Below are 14,998 nucleotides of genomic sequence, written 5' to 3' on the forward strand. Positions count from 1 at the left end.
GAGTGAGGCAAGACCATGCAGGACATTTTACCACAGTAAAAACTCTGTATTTTCATATCCTAAACATAACGGGAAGACAGTAATTCAATAGGACTTCCAGATGGACTGCCCAAGCCCAAAATCAAAGTTTTGTTTGTGTTTCCTCCCTTTTCATCCCCTTCAAACAATGCATTCTTCACTTCTCACCACCTATCCCCTGCCTGGTCCACTGCAGCCCGTCTCCTGCTCCTACCATCTATCCTCTGCACGGCAGCTGTAACTACCTCCTTGAAACATAGTCCAGAGCACACCACCCCTGCTCAGAGCCTTCCTGAGGCTTCCCGCCACCTGCAGAGTAAACGGCAAGTCTGCAGCGAGCACCACAGGCCCTGTGTGGCCTGCCCCCAGCCCGCTCCTCCAGGCACGGGGCCCGCGTGCTGGAGCACAGCACCTGCTGCCTGTCTCCCGCCTGGCTGGCAGCGTCCTCTGCGCCTGCGCTGGTGCCTCCTCCGGATCTTCTGTGGCTCAACCCCTTCACCCCCTCCATCACTGCAGCTGTGTCCCGACCGGACTCCCCAGTGTAGGGCCTGCTATGCATCCCACACAGTTCTATACTTTTTCATAGCATTTATCACTCCCCGAATATTATTTATTTACTTTTTTACTGTCTGCGACCCCCACTGTAAGGGTCGGGATTTTGCCGATTCTTGTTCGTGATTTTATCCCAGTGCCTAGAACATGTACTAGACACCTTAATAAGCACATAAGCGATGAGGACAGCAATACCCACGTCACAGACGAAGGGGCCAAACAGATAGTGACTGGCTGAACTCCAACCCTGCAGTGTCAGGAAGGGGAAGGCCTCCTCGGCAAACTGGGTGCGACTAGAGGTTTCCTAGCGAAAGAGGGGTCAGGATGTCTAAGACAGAGAAGCTTAAAACCGCCTGGCACGGGTGGGAACCGCAGGCGCCCTCGAGCTCCTGGCTTGTAAAGCCAACTGCCTCCGTGGCATCTCAGGGGACATGCGTGGGCACCTCAACTTATTAACACACCTCAAACTGTGCTCTTCCCTCTGCTCGCTCCTGCCAGCTCAGTAAACGGCAACTCCGTCATTCAGGTCTTCAGGCCAAAATCCTGGCATCACCTTTGGCTCTTTTTTCTCCCCCTACATACACCACCTCTGGAGATCAGGGCAGTTCCAATCCAAGTCCCTTTAATGGCCGTTCACAGGCCTCCTGTTGTTCCTCAGATACATGAGGCCCACTGTGGTCTCCAGGCTTGGCTCTTGCTGCTCCCTCTGCCTGGAATGTTCTTTCTCCAGATGTCCACATGCTTGCTCTCTCATCCCTTTAGGTCCTCCCTGAAGGCCACCTTCTCAGCTTGTGGTTTTAAGTTCCTACATTTTAGGCTTATTTGTTATGCAGCAACAGGTAACTAATACCCAGTGCAAGGAGGGGACGGCGGGAGACAGCGCACATGCTGCTCGGGTCACCTTCAGGAACAAAGGGCTTTTACCCCAGTCCTGGGAAGGTCGCAGGCAGCCAACCTCAGCTAGAGAGCCACTCTGCCCAGGGTCACACCTCCCCTTCCTACAATGCCCTTCATCCCATGGCAGGTGAAGGGATATAAAAGCCCAGACCTGTCCGTGAAGTGGGGACAGCTCTGGGGGGCCACCCGAGGTTTCCTTGAGGCTCTCACAGCTTTACTCCTCCCTGTGCCAGCCCTGATGGCCTCCCTCCCCAGAGGCCAGTCCCCAGAGCATCCCCTAATTACCCTCTCTACACTAACCACCGCCTCGGAGCCAGCTTCCCAGGGAACTTCCCTGTGACAACTTGTCTGGCTCCCAAAAAAACCAACTGGTGTTTTTATTGGAGTCACATTACTTTTATGTATCAGTATGGAGGAGAATTAACATCTTTATGCAACAAAAGACATCTATCCATTTGTCCAAGCCTACTTTTGTGTCTTTCAGGAGTGTTCTGAAGCCTTCTTCTTTCAGGTTTTAGATTTCTTGATACATTTATTCCTATACGTTTTATCTTTTCTGCTAACGTAAATGGGGATTTCTTTTCCATTATATCTTCGAACTCGTCATTGCTTGTTGTACTTACGAAGATACTGATTTTTTAAATATTAAGTTTAGAGCCTATCTTGATGCATTTTTTATTGTTTGTTTTCATTATTTTGTGTTTTCTAGCTCTACTTTTGTCATTTATAAATGGAAGTAGTTTTATTTATTCTTTAAAAATTTGTATGACTGGTTGTTTTTTCTTGTTTGACTATACTGGCTAATACGGTCTAAGAGTAAAGGAGATAGTAAGTACCCCCATACCATGGTTCCTGACCTAAGGGAGAATTCCTCTATAGAGTGTTTCCCCAGAAGACGCTGCAATGCTGATGTGCTAGGATCAAAATGCTCATGTTAAGGAAGTATCCATCATTTTTACTCTATTATGTTTTTACAAAATCAGGAGCATGTGTTGAATCTTGCTGAAGCCCTGAAAGCCTCATCCTTGCATTCTTGGAATAAAATCCACTTGGTCATGATATACTTTTTCATAATTCGCTCAAAATGTACGTATCACCTTTGATTTCACTTCTACCCTCACGCCTTACATTCAATCCATCAGAAGAGCCTGCTTGTTACCCTTCATACATGACACTAACTTGATCATTTTTCACCTCTTCCACCGACTCTTCTATCCCAAACCCTTAGCATCTTTCATCTGGACTGCTGCCACGGCCTCCTGTCCGGTTTCTCTATTTCCTGTCTCACACCCTTTCAGTCTGTTTTGTACAAATTCCTCCAGTAGCTTCTTATCACTCTTAAAATCCATCAACCTCTAATTTCCTAAGTCCAGCCCCTACTACCCCTCCAACGCTCTGGTCCGCGTCCTTCCAGCTCTACCGGCCTCCCAACACTCCACGCCTTCGCATCGGCCGGAACGCCCCCCCCCCCCAGGTCTTTCAGGCTCACTCTTTTACATTAGGTAGCTCTTTGCTCAGATGGCACAGCAGGAAGACCTCCTTCTTTAAAATTGGGCAGCCGACCTCTCCCACCCCCATCATTCTGTCTCCTGCTTAGCTTTTTCCCCATAGCACTTACCTTATAATCATAGGAAATTATACATTATTATTTACTTGTTTATTGTTTGTTGCTCTAATCATAATAAGTTTCATGAGATCAGAGTTTCTGTCTTATTCACTGTTGTATTCACAGCACCTAGAACATACTCTGCTACAAAGTGATCACTCCATAAATACCTGACAAATAAAGGAATGGAACGGACCGTACAAGAGAGAAAATATACACACCAGCCAGAGCAGCCGACTGGCCAGCCGACAGAGGTAGACTATGGCTTCTACCTGTGTGTCCTTGCTGACTGAATCTTAGCAAGTGTGTGTGTTTAAAATTAACCTCTTCTCTTAGCTTTCCTTTCCTGCCACCTTTGTATGTAGAATGCACTGCTGGTGGTTAGATTTCCTTTTTGTTTAATTCACAGGTTGACAGAACTAGAAGAGGAGGAGCTACCACCCACACACCCGAGGCTCGGTGCTGGATGCATGAGCTAGATCACTGCTCTCTACTCCCCTCCCCTTTGGGAGAGAGTGTAAGTGTATTCTGGTTATATACAGAGCAGTTTCATTATGTTGGTGAGAGCATTTTTTAAATTGCACGTATAAAGAGGAACTGTACGTCAGCTAGCCGAGGGCCACATTGTTATTTCTACCTATCCAACTTTCATTTTTCCTCCTTACGTAACATCCCCTAATTTTCCTGAGAAATAACATGCAAATATGCAAATGTAGACAAGATTTGTCTTTCAATCTTTTGGTCAAGGGCTGGAGTGACATGACCTTACTTAGACGAATTAGACCCTTTCTCTCAGAAATCTGACTCCTGTATAATGTAAAAAATTGGGAAAATGGCTAATCTGATCCAAAATTTTGGTGGTATCGTAAAGAGAATGACCATTAGTTCCTGCTCTAATTTCTGTATTTTCTGAGACATGCTTCTTCAGCTTATCTTTCAATTTTGTGAGCTGCTCCACACCTTTTCTTAATAAAACTTGTTTTCTTTGTTAAGGCAACAAAAGTGCCCTACCTTAGGACACCTAAACCATTTGTTTCTTCACTTGTAAAATGTGGGCAATACTGGCCTGACAGAATATCTGTGTAAAGATTAAATGAGATATTAATTCATTTACTCAAAATATTTGAGTGTCTACTACTGACCAGACCTGTGGGAATACAGCAAAAGAAGATACAGCCCCACAAGGGAGGAGCGGGAGGGTGAGGGCTAGGACACAGTGAGCGGAGACATGACGGAGACGTCCCATGAAGGGACAATCTGGGACAGAAGGAGCGGTCCTTCACAGCCCTAGACAGAATCATAAGCAAATGGCAGTATTCAACTATTCTGACCTCTAAAAGCAACAACTTCATATGGTTAAGCCTAGCAGCAGAAAGCAAGCAGCTACAAGCGCAGATAGATTTATACAGATTCAGAGGTGGGAGTCAAAAGAAGGTATTCTAACCTTTGTTATTTGTAAGTAAAATGTCTAGAATAATAGTCAATAGTTTGCTTAGGCATAGATTTCTTTTTCAAATAAGTTTATGGAATCTGCATTCCCAAAGGATCTCGTACAGAGGAGAAACATTCACTTTTTGTATATTCCTGGTGCTGATGGGGAAAGGGGGTGAGTTCCCAGTCTTTAGGTCTCTAATTTGTTACCTTTCTGCACAACTTAAGACTGCCAAAATAATGCATTTTTTAACCCTCAAAACTATTTAAAGGACTAAGATAACCTATACAAACTCATGATAAAAAAGAAAACCATGCTCAATTTTTAAAATACACTAAAAAGGAAAATCAAAGAAATTATAAACCCAACTGAATACTGGAGCAGGACCAGACGGGCAAAGCACAAGGGCAGCTTTTACCCCACTGCTCTTTTGCGTTTGCACTGTCGCTGGCGCCGGTTACTCTGCAGAGGTCTGGAGTAGACCACCAGGCTCCGGAACCAAGGCTGCATCTTCCTGTGCACGGCGCGCTGCCTCCATCCCTGGGGCTGGTGTGCCGCCCCGCCCGGCGAGCCAGCCAGTTCAAATGCAGTGGGACTCTGCACGGCTGAGGGGACAGCACACGACACTGCCAGCAGCACACCTCACAGCTGGGCAGGAGTGTCTATGGACAGCACCTAACCTACAGGGGAGGCGGAGGAGAGGGGCCCTGGGCATCTCTACCTCTGTAGCAGGAGGGGTCACTGCCTCAGAACCCGAACTGAGCAATGAGAAGTTCCCCAAACACAGGAAGGGGGCTCAGATTCCTAGTGTTCAAAAAGATTAATAGATTTTCACTACTTTTCTTAATACATTCCAACAATAAAGGATAAACACAGGGCGCTGTGAAGACTCAAAACCTGTTTTCAGGAGAGTCATAAAAAGCACACCTGTGGACAGCTAAATAAGAATCTTCAATACCAGTGGAATCAAATGATGATCATACCTTGTAATAACGGAAATAGTCTCGTTCTTGCAGCTTTTTTATTTTGGGGAAGATTTTGAAGGTGTTGAAGTTATCGATGCTATCAACATCACACAAGCAATCATCCAGGACTCCGGTGACCTAGGGGGAAAAATACGTGTACATATAATTGAAATGATGTAAATGACTGACGTTTCAACCTTAACAAATCTGTTCCATTATATAAAAAGATAAATTATGGAGGGGGTACAGCTCAGTGGCAGAGTGTGTGCTTAGCTTGCACGAGGTCCTGGGTTCAACCCCCAGTATTTCCATCTGAAAAAAAAAAAGATAAAATTATTCATTCAACTGAGCTAGTATTTGCTGATTGAAATGTAAAGCAGCCACTTTTTACAAAGGTCAACTAAATAAAAAGCAACAGTAGGAGTCGATATACCCATGGTGAAGGACTAAACATTCTTGGCTAGAGGTCAAAAAGAAAGATACTGAATGCTCTCTCCTTTGCCTAAACATATATAAAATCCAAATAGTCGTGGAAATGCTAAGGCAGTTTCTTCCAAGACTTACCTAGAAAGCACAGGCTGTAATAATACTGCTGTAGTAACTTTCTTTCAGACCGCCACTTGTGGAACACTCGTGTGACAGGCATAATGCTAACAGCATTACATGTGTTAACTCATGTATTCTTAAAATACCCTATGAAGTGGTATTATTATCCTTATTTTACATACAAGGAAATTAAGGCTTTGCAAGGATAAAATAATTTTTCCAAAGCAGAGATGACACTTACTCCCAAGTCTACTGCACTTTAAAATACATGCTCTTGCATGAGGCCCTGGGTTCAATTCCCAGTACCTCCACTAAAAATAAACAAACCTAATTATCTCCCCATCCAAAAAGTTTTTTAATAAAATATATGCTTTTATCCAATAAATTGGAGAAAATGATATTTACAAAGTGAGTTCAGGATCCAAAAACTCCATAAAGCATTCCTCAGCTGAATTTAAAAATGGGACTCATGAACATGCTACAAACAGGGGTTCCCCAACTTCCTTCCCAAGTTTTATGATTTGCTAGAATGGCTCATACAACTCAGGAAAACACCTTCCTCACACTGACTGGTTTATTGCAAAGGATACAACTCAGAAACAGCCAAACGGAAGGCAGGCACAGGGCAGGGTCCTGGGAGGCCCAAGTGCAGAGCTTCCACATCCCTGAGCTGCCCCACAGCGAGTCCACGTGTTCACCACCTGGAAGCTAATCAGATCTCACTGTTTTAAAGAGTTTTTGCAGAGCTCAGCCTACAGCACCCCTCTCCCAATCCCAGAGGTCAAAGGGTGGGGCTGGAAGTTCCACACCTCTAAGCACTTGGCCCTCCTGGACCAGGCTCATCCTGAAGCTATCTAGGGGTTCCCACCTAAGGCAACTCAGGCGTGACTGAAAGGGGCACTCCGATTACTCAGGAAATTCCAAGGGTTGCCAGGAATAGAGGACAAAGACCAAATATACTTTGTACTACACCACACTGAGTGAGAGAGGAAGCCACTGCAGAGTTTTAAGTGGAGGCTAAAAGGACCACAGAGCACAAGGCGAGGAGGAAGCGTTTATCTTTTATACCGTATGGTCGGGCAAGAGGACCATTCAGGTAAGTGGACACAGCAGATAAGGTGACACTTCAGCAGAAACCTAAGAAAGTGAGCAAGCCAACCATATGAATCCATGAGAAGAGTGTGCCAGGCAGAGGAAACTGCTGGCACAAGGGCCTCAGTGCAAAGATACACTTGCTGTGTTCCAGAACAACACGGAGGTCAGCCGGGCTGCTGCATGTGACTCAGGGGCAGCGACTGTGGGAAGAGCAGATCCAATGGGGTGAAAATCAGGAATTTGGTTCCTGATACATCAAGTGTGAGGTATCTCTTAATTATCCAGGTAATTAATAGAGACATTGAAAAAGTAGTTGGACATGTGGATCTAGAGCTGAGAATCCTAGTCTGGAGATTTTGAGAGTCAGTTATGTAGACGGTATTTCAGCCAAGAGACTAAATGAGATGACCAGGATAGAGAGAGGAAAGAGACAAGATTTGAACCCTGAGGTTCAAGTGATCAGCGGTCAGGGGAAGAGGAGGATCAAGCAAAGGATACTAAGAAAGACTGCCCTGCAGGAAGACAGGAAGGGTGCCAGAGCCGTAGAGTATCCCAAGAAGCCAAAAAAAAAAAAAAAAAAGGAGTTTAAAGGAGAGTGATGAGCTGTGGGAAAAATCTGCCCATAGTTTTTAAACCTTAGCTTCACCAAACTATTGGCTTTAGCAGCAAGGAAGACATTAGTGACCTTGACAAGAACAGTTTCAGAGGAGTGGTCAGGGCAAGTAGCAGGCTGGAATGGGCTGAATGACCAGAATAGGGAAGAGAAAGATACTTCTCTTGAGGAGTTTTTCTATACAGGGGAACAAAAAAATGGAGCAGAGTCAGAAGAGATGAGTGTGTCAAAAGGGGACTTTAAAATAGTAGAATTAACAGCACGTTTTATGATGACAGTAACAGTCCATCAGAAAAGGAAAAATTGGTGATCCAAGAGAGAAAGGGAAGTTTTGCTCGAGCCCTAACAAGCAGAGGGACTGGCCTTTGCTAAGAGTACAGACAGTTCATACACAGGTATGCAGCCCAAGCCAAAATACACGCGGCAGAGACTAGCAGGTGGACAGACGGGATTACTCTAACTTGGTCAAGTATGAAGCTAAGCGCGAGCATGGAGAAGAGGTGCTAGAGGATTAAGTAGAAAGAAAAGGACATAAAGCGGTTGTCTAATTCAATAATCATTTTTTCCTGCTGGGTATAATCAGCTATGTAGTTCATCCATTGAGTTGTTAATTTCATTTCTAGAACTCCTATTTCACGACGCTTTAATCATTTGGTCACTCTTTAAAAGCTCTTGTTCTATTTCATATTTCTGAGTATCTTTTTATTTAAACACATTAAACATAGTAATTTTAAATTATGCCTTATGTTTTCAAAATCTAAAGTCTGGACAGGTCTGTTTCTGTAGTCTACACTTCTAATACCTCATTCACGGTGCCTTGTGGGGTTCGCGATTTTTTTTTTTTTTTTTTTTGACTGTTAGCTTATTCTGCTTGGCACTTTATCTTCAAGAATTCTTTAGGGCCTGGGTTGAAAACAAATTCCTACAGCGGGGATGGGTATTTGCTTTTACCAGTAAACTAGGAGCGTACCAACCTGAGGCTGCTATAAATTAAATTTTGCCCTCGAAGCTCTTCCCAGCACAGGAGGCATGAATTTGGCCCGTATAAGGGCTGGCTCGTGGTTACAAATTCTCAAGGCAGTTTTCCTCCCTTAGTTTCTTTACTCTCCCCTTACTTGTGGTGGGTTTCATTTCTCCTTACACTGAACATGTAGCCCTTTGGAGTTCCGCTTTTACTGTGGGGCCTTTCATTGTCCCCTCTTTGGGCAGACAAAGGCTTTATGTCCTCTCTCCTCCACTCCACATGGTTGTTAAAGCAGAAGCTCAAGGTCCCCAGGGTCTGGGGGAAATCCTCAGGGTAACGGGAGTGAAGCAGCACCGTTTGAGTCTCAAGGTTCTGGCTCTCCATCTTGAGGGGGCTTTATGCATTCTATGATTTAATGCCATCTCAGAAATGCATTCAGAAAGACTTAAAAAATATATGTCACTGGAATTACTTCTCTACAGGAAGCTTGTTAGAGCACTTGTGCGCGGTGTTTTTAGTTCCTAGTGTTTTGCCGTACTACAAAGCATATTTGCATATCATTGATAAACAGGGTGTGAGATGTACAAATGCCTATCATTTTATGTGCTCGCAAATGACTTTATGCTTTAAATGTAAAAAGATAATATTCAATATACTCATCTCCTTAAATGATTTCTTGTCAATAAAAGTACGACTTCTTTCATTCTTTACTGTTTTTTCTTCCAATTTAGTATACAAAAGAGAAGTGAAAAACTGGCTTAGTTCCACTTTTTTATTTTCCTGGGTTTCCTTCTGCTTTATTTCTGTACCGCACAGAAGCAAGCACAGTGAGTTGCACTGTATAGAACAGAAAGAGGCCTACTGGTCTCCAGTTAAATCTTGCTCACTTACGTAACAAGTGTGAAACTAATCATGTAACTCTTTGAAAGTCGGTTGCCTCAACAGCCCCACAGGTGCGTCAAATAAAATGATAATGTATATCTAAACGTTACAAATTACAGTAAGATCTAAAATGTGATCAAACACTATGATTAGAAAGTACCACTGGAAACAAAAACCGAATGTATTCATTTTTGAGGACAGTTTGGCACAATGCTACTTTGAATATGCCAAATCTTTAACTGCTGAACTATATATATGTATATGTTCATTTGGACATAAATTTAAATTACACATATTCATTTGGATATAATAAAATTTAAAGTACACAGGCAATTATAAGACATTAGTATACAAAATTAGTGATAGGAGCCTAAAGTGAAGCTTCTACACTGGTGATACAGTATACAATTGATATATGCTACATAATAAAAAAAATGAAAAAAAAAGAGAAAACTCTCATTTTAGAAAAACATCTAAATGTAAATTCTACTAAAAAAGAAACAGCCCATTAATAACTAGAAAATAATTTTGCCAAAGACAATTTGGAAAATATACTTTTCATAAGTCTGGTAGATATGCCCAGATTGCCACTGTTCCTGTGTTTTCAAGTGGAGTTAAAGACAGTTGAAGGGATAACTGCGTTTGTTACTTGCAAGGCTGTTTTACAATGCTGATACTCCTGGACCACATCCAGATCCACTGTATCAGAACATCCGGTAATGGGGCCAAAGAATCTGCATTTTTAACACGCTCCCAAAAAACCAAAACCAAAAGCTTCTCCCTTTTATCGAATCATTCACTTAAAAAACATTTGAACAGGGACATAAATTTAAGATTCAGGCATCCTGAGATTCGATTCAGAACACCGTAACACTCTGACAAAAGTGTCAAAAGTGTCTGAGTAAAGTTAGAAAAACATGTTTACATGATTACACCCAGGGTTACCTTCAGTTTTTCTTAACAATCAGCATTAATTGCTTCAAACGACATCTGCCCTCATTATCGGGCCACCTGGGACATCTTTTTATGTTTTTTTCGCTCTTAGCAGTTTTGCCACTTTGCAGCAGGTGCAGACAAGACAGCACCTGGCCGCGGTCTACTGAGTAAAAAAGGAAGCAAACACCTCTCTTCAGGCAAAAGGCTCTGGTCCGCTTCCCCCGCGATTTCCAGCATCTTGAGAAACTTGTTAAGATACGTCTCACAAAGACACGCTCAAACTCTGATTTATCAGCCGTCGCCTCACTGCTGCTGGACTCGCGAGGCCAGACACAGACCCCTAGGGTCGTAACCGGACTCCCCTGGCAATGCCGCCGAGCAGAGTCCCAGCTGAGTGAAAGAACAGCGCTCCCGGGCCAGGGACGGGGGAAAAGCCGAGGGACTCTCGATCCGCAATTCCGGGAAGTTAAGTGTCGCCTTCGCGGGCCGGGCGTCCCGCCCTCCCCTCCCGTCTCGCGGGGTGGGCGCCGCCGTCCGCGCGCGTGCTCTCCCCACGACAGCCGCGGACGTCCTCCTGCCGTCCCACCCCCCGCCCCGGTCTCAGCCGCTCAAACAGCCGGGGACAGAGACGACGACACCTCGGCGGCCGTCCCCGGCCTCCCCAGTCACGCCGGGAGCCGCGCGCGCCGCCATCCCCGCCCCCGGCAGGCGCTCCGCGGGCTTGGCCGTCAGGTGTCCGGCCCCCGGCCTCCCCGCCGCCACAAGCCCCTCGGGGCGACCCCCACGCCCGCCTCAGCGCGGCCCGCTCGGCCGGCGCCCCGCCGCGCCAGCGCTCGGGCTCACCTGGGCCTCGACGACGCTCGGGAGGAAGCTCAGGGTGACCAGCAGCTGCACTGCGGCCGCCGCCCCCTGCCCCGCGCCGCCCCGCCGGGCCCCCCGGCTCATGCTGACCTCCCCCCACGCCGCGGCCGGCCGGGGAGCGGCGGGCGGCCCGGGCGACGACCCGAGGGGACGCCTCCCGGAGGCTGAGAGACTCCGGGTCAGGGGCCGCTCGCCGTCCGGAGATGGGGACGCTCTCCCGGCAGCGGTGAGCGACGCTGGAGAGCCGCGCGCCCCCACCTCATCCCACGGGCGACCCCGCCCCCGGCTTCCCAGCGCCCGGCCCCGCCCCCAGAGCGCGGGGCATTGTGGGAGTTGTAGTCCGCGAGGCGGGGGCGCCTCGGGCCGGAAGGCGGGGCCGGGAGGGGGCCGGGCACAGCAACCGGGGGTGCTGCTCCTCCTCCCCGGGCCTCGGGCTCCGCGGCGGCCAATGACGCGGGACCACGCCGGCCTCCAAAACAAGGGGAGTGGTGGGGGCCCCTCCTCCTCCCCTCTTCCCACCCGCAGTTGCTCCTGGAAACGGGGCGGGGCCTCCTGTGTCGCGTCCCTGCACGCCGCGCGGCCGCAGCCTCCGGGATGCGTCCGGTACCCACGCGGGCGAGCAACCAACGGCGAAGGCCTTCGGCTTCCCAGCTCAGGCGCTTTTTTTGTGTCGCTCACTCTTTTGGAGCCACACTCACATCCGCTGTGGGTGCCTGCGGAAGCCCCTGCCCCTGTGGACGTGGCTCCGGCGCCCTTTTCGCCTTCCATGCCCCAGTCGTGGGTGTCATGCTCGCCCCGTCCTGCCTCCACTCCTGTGGACACGCACAAACACCGTGCACGTTAAAGAATCGGAGTAAACCCGAGTGTATAATATAATAAGGGATGGAGATGAACCCACAGAAAAATTGCGAGTGATCATGGACTGGGTTCAACTCCCACCTCTAAAACATTGTAGTATGTTATGTGGCTTTGCACAAGTTACTTCACCTCTCTGAGCCTCAGTTTGCCCGTCTGTAAAGTAAATACAGTAATACCCACCTCTAGCATCGTTCTAGGCTTACGTAATATTATATCCATAAAGGGCTTCTTCATATGATGCCTGGCACACAAGAAATGTTCACCAAATGATAGGTGCTGTTAGTTTTATTAATATCCTTGATTTCTAGTGAACGCGTATATACATCACCGTACATTTATGTAGTGGGTATTAGCTTCCCATCGCCTCTGTAACAGATTACCACAGGCTCAAGACGAATGTATTATCTTACCGTTCTGAGAGTCATAAGTCCAAATTGGACGAGCAGGGCTGCACTCTTTCTAGAGGGTGTCTTTAGGGGACAGTATGTTTCCTTGCCTTTTCCAGCTTCTAGAGGCCACCTGTATTCTTTAGCTCATGACCTGGCATCACATTGTCCCATTTCACTCCCTGTTTTCTATTGTCACATGCCTCCTCTTACCAACCCTAACTCCACTGCCTCCCTCTTGTAAAGACCCTTGTGATTACATTGGGCCTGCCGGGTAATCCAGAATAATCTCCCCAACTCAAAGCCCTTAACTTAATCACATCTGCAAAGTCCTTTTTGCCATATAGGGTAACATACTTACAGGTTCTGGGGACAAGGGCATGGGCATCTTTGTAGGGGCATTAGTCAGCCTACACATAATGCTTTATACCTTTTGAAGCACTTTCATAACTGGCTGGGCCAAGTACAAAATGAAAATGCCGAGTCCTGGCTCAAAAAATATGAAGAATTTCAGGACAGTGACAGCAGAGCATTAAACCAGGTGCAGGGCCCTTCTAAACACAGGTCGCATGCCCAGAAGCCAGCCTTGTCTGGCCTTTTTCTCTTCAGCAACACTTTCTCTTCTGCCTCCACTCGTGTTTAGCTCTTATCCTAGCTTAAAAACATAAAGATCCTTGTAATGGGCTGTCATGGAAAAGAATCTGAAAAAAAAAAAAAATATATATATATATATATATATATATATATTTATAACTGAATCACTTTGCTGCATGCCTGAAACTAACATTGCAAATCAACTGCACTTCAATAAAAAAAATAAGAATTAAAAATAAACAGTTTTTTAAAAGCTTTGAACAACAATTAAAAAAACCAATAAGAGTTTTAACTTGATTCTTCCAACTACTTTTCCATCTCTCCTCTTCTTTTCTTTGCCAAACCTCCCTCTTCTATCTTCCCATTTCCCCCATATAACTGTACTCTGTTGCCATCAGCCTGCTAAAGCTTTTCTCTCGTGAAATCCAGTGGACTTTTCTTAAGATTCCTCGTCTCGGTACTGCATTTGATGTCACTGGTAACACCTACTTCCTGGGATGACGTTATAAAAAATATTGGAAATTTTTTTGTTCTTGTCAAAAAGAGTGCATTATAAATTTTCTTGTAAAATCTCAGGTCGTTTGATGGACCTTTACTCTCAGGTCCTCTCGGGCTTGTGATATCAAGGGCAGGATCCACAGCCTGTAGTTCAGGCTCTTCTGGATTTGTCGTTGAAGAACAATTTGAGTGGTCAGTTGATGAAAAGGGGAAAGCAGGGAGAGAACTCCAGTGCAGGGGTTGGATAGGTTTTGTCCTCTCAGTTCCCTAAGCCAGAAAGTAACAGTAACAGTGGTACCCCCTCCTCATTTCCAGCTCAGAAGCCTGACCCAACCTTTGGGGGTGAATAGGATTTTTCCTTGGTGAGTGAAATTGGAAATCGCAGCATTTGTCATGAGGTACGGACTACCCAGACTCACTCACAGCGATGTCTGTTGCAATCTGTGTTAGTGTTCATTGTTACCAGTGTTACGAGGGGTTTGTGAACAGACTGCCCTCTGCTTGGTTCTCTCACCCTGGCCTTACTTTTGACCTTCACGTTCCCCAACATCAGCTGCACGGAAGCCAGCACTCTGAGAGGTGTGGTGGTGTCACTCTGCTTTCTGCAGAGTTCCATGGGCACGTGCAGGTTGAACCTCTCCATCCCTAATACTATGCTTGGAAATTGTCACAGAAGAAGTAAAGTGCATGCCCTAATTCCCTTTGGTTGCCAGCCACAAAAATCAGCTCTAGCTAAATTTTTTTTTAAATCATAGCAAATTTTTAAAATGTGGAATAGCTTATAGTACCAAGGCAGAGTTCACCGCTCACACCTCTGGAAAGGCAAGAATCAGGACAGCATTCGGGGGCTCCCAGGAGAATCTTACCTAGAATACTGCCATTGGATTACTCAATTCCAATTGCTTTTAGTCCTTGTCCCTAGAATCAAAATTCAAATTTCTTCTAGAGTCTAGCTTGGGGGGGAGGAAGCAAGCTCTTTGATTGACAACCCCACAAGACTACATGAAATGAGTAAGAAGTAATTGCACAAATGAACAGTGAGTGCTACTACCTTCAGTCATTGATAGAAGGAAAAGGGATGCTGGTCAGAAAAAAAGTGACAGATGTTCCATTCTGGACGTCATGGTTTTATTCAGATACTCAATTTGCACTTTAACGTTGTCTTTTTTAACCTCAGCATGTATTCACACATTCACTAAATCATCACAGATGGCCTGAGAGCAGAACACCAAAAAGCACACATTATGTCCCTTTGTTTCCCTTGCCTACTTTCCACTCCATTATCTCCCTTCCTC

The 14,998-nt window shown here is 46.0% G+C and overlaps 1 protein-coding gene across 3 annotated transcripts in view; it reads right to left on the reverse strand.

The window, feature by feature from the left end:
- Positions 1–11,661, reverse strand: part of ERO1B (endoplasmic reticulum oxidoreductase 1 beta) — a 45,004-nt gene extending 33,343 nt beyond the window's left edge. For 2 of the 3 annotated variants that reach the window (XM_032491906.1, XM_032491909.1), the window contains exons 1-2: positions 11,350–11,661; positions 5,489–5,608 (exon numbers count right to left, since the gene is read on the reverse strand). In XM_032491906.1, the coding sequence (XP_032347797.1) occupies positions 5,489–5,608; positions 11,350–11,451 (222 nt within the window). In that variant the 5' untranslated portion in view covers positions 11,452–11,661. The remainder of the gene's footprint in view (positions 1–5,488; positions 5,609–11,349) is intronic. The other variant, XM_032491908.1, reaches the window with a different exon arrangement.
- Positions 11,662–14,998: the final 3,337 nt, after the last annotated feature.

The sequence above is a fragment of the Camelus ferus genome, chromosome 11, assembly GCF_009834535.1.
Source record: "Camelus ferus isolate YT-003-E chromosome 11, BCGSAC_Cfer_1.0, whole genome shotgun sequence".
In the NCBI taxonomy this organism is placed as follows: Eukaryota; Metazoa; Chordata; class Mammalia; order Artiodactyla; family Camelidae; genus Camelus; species Camelus ferus.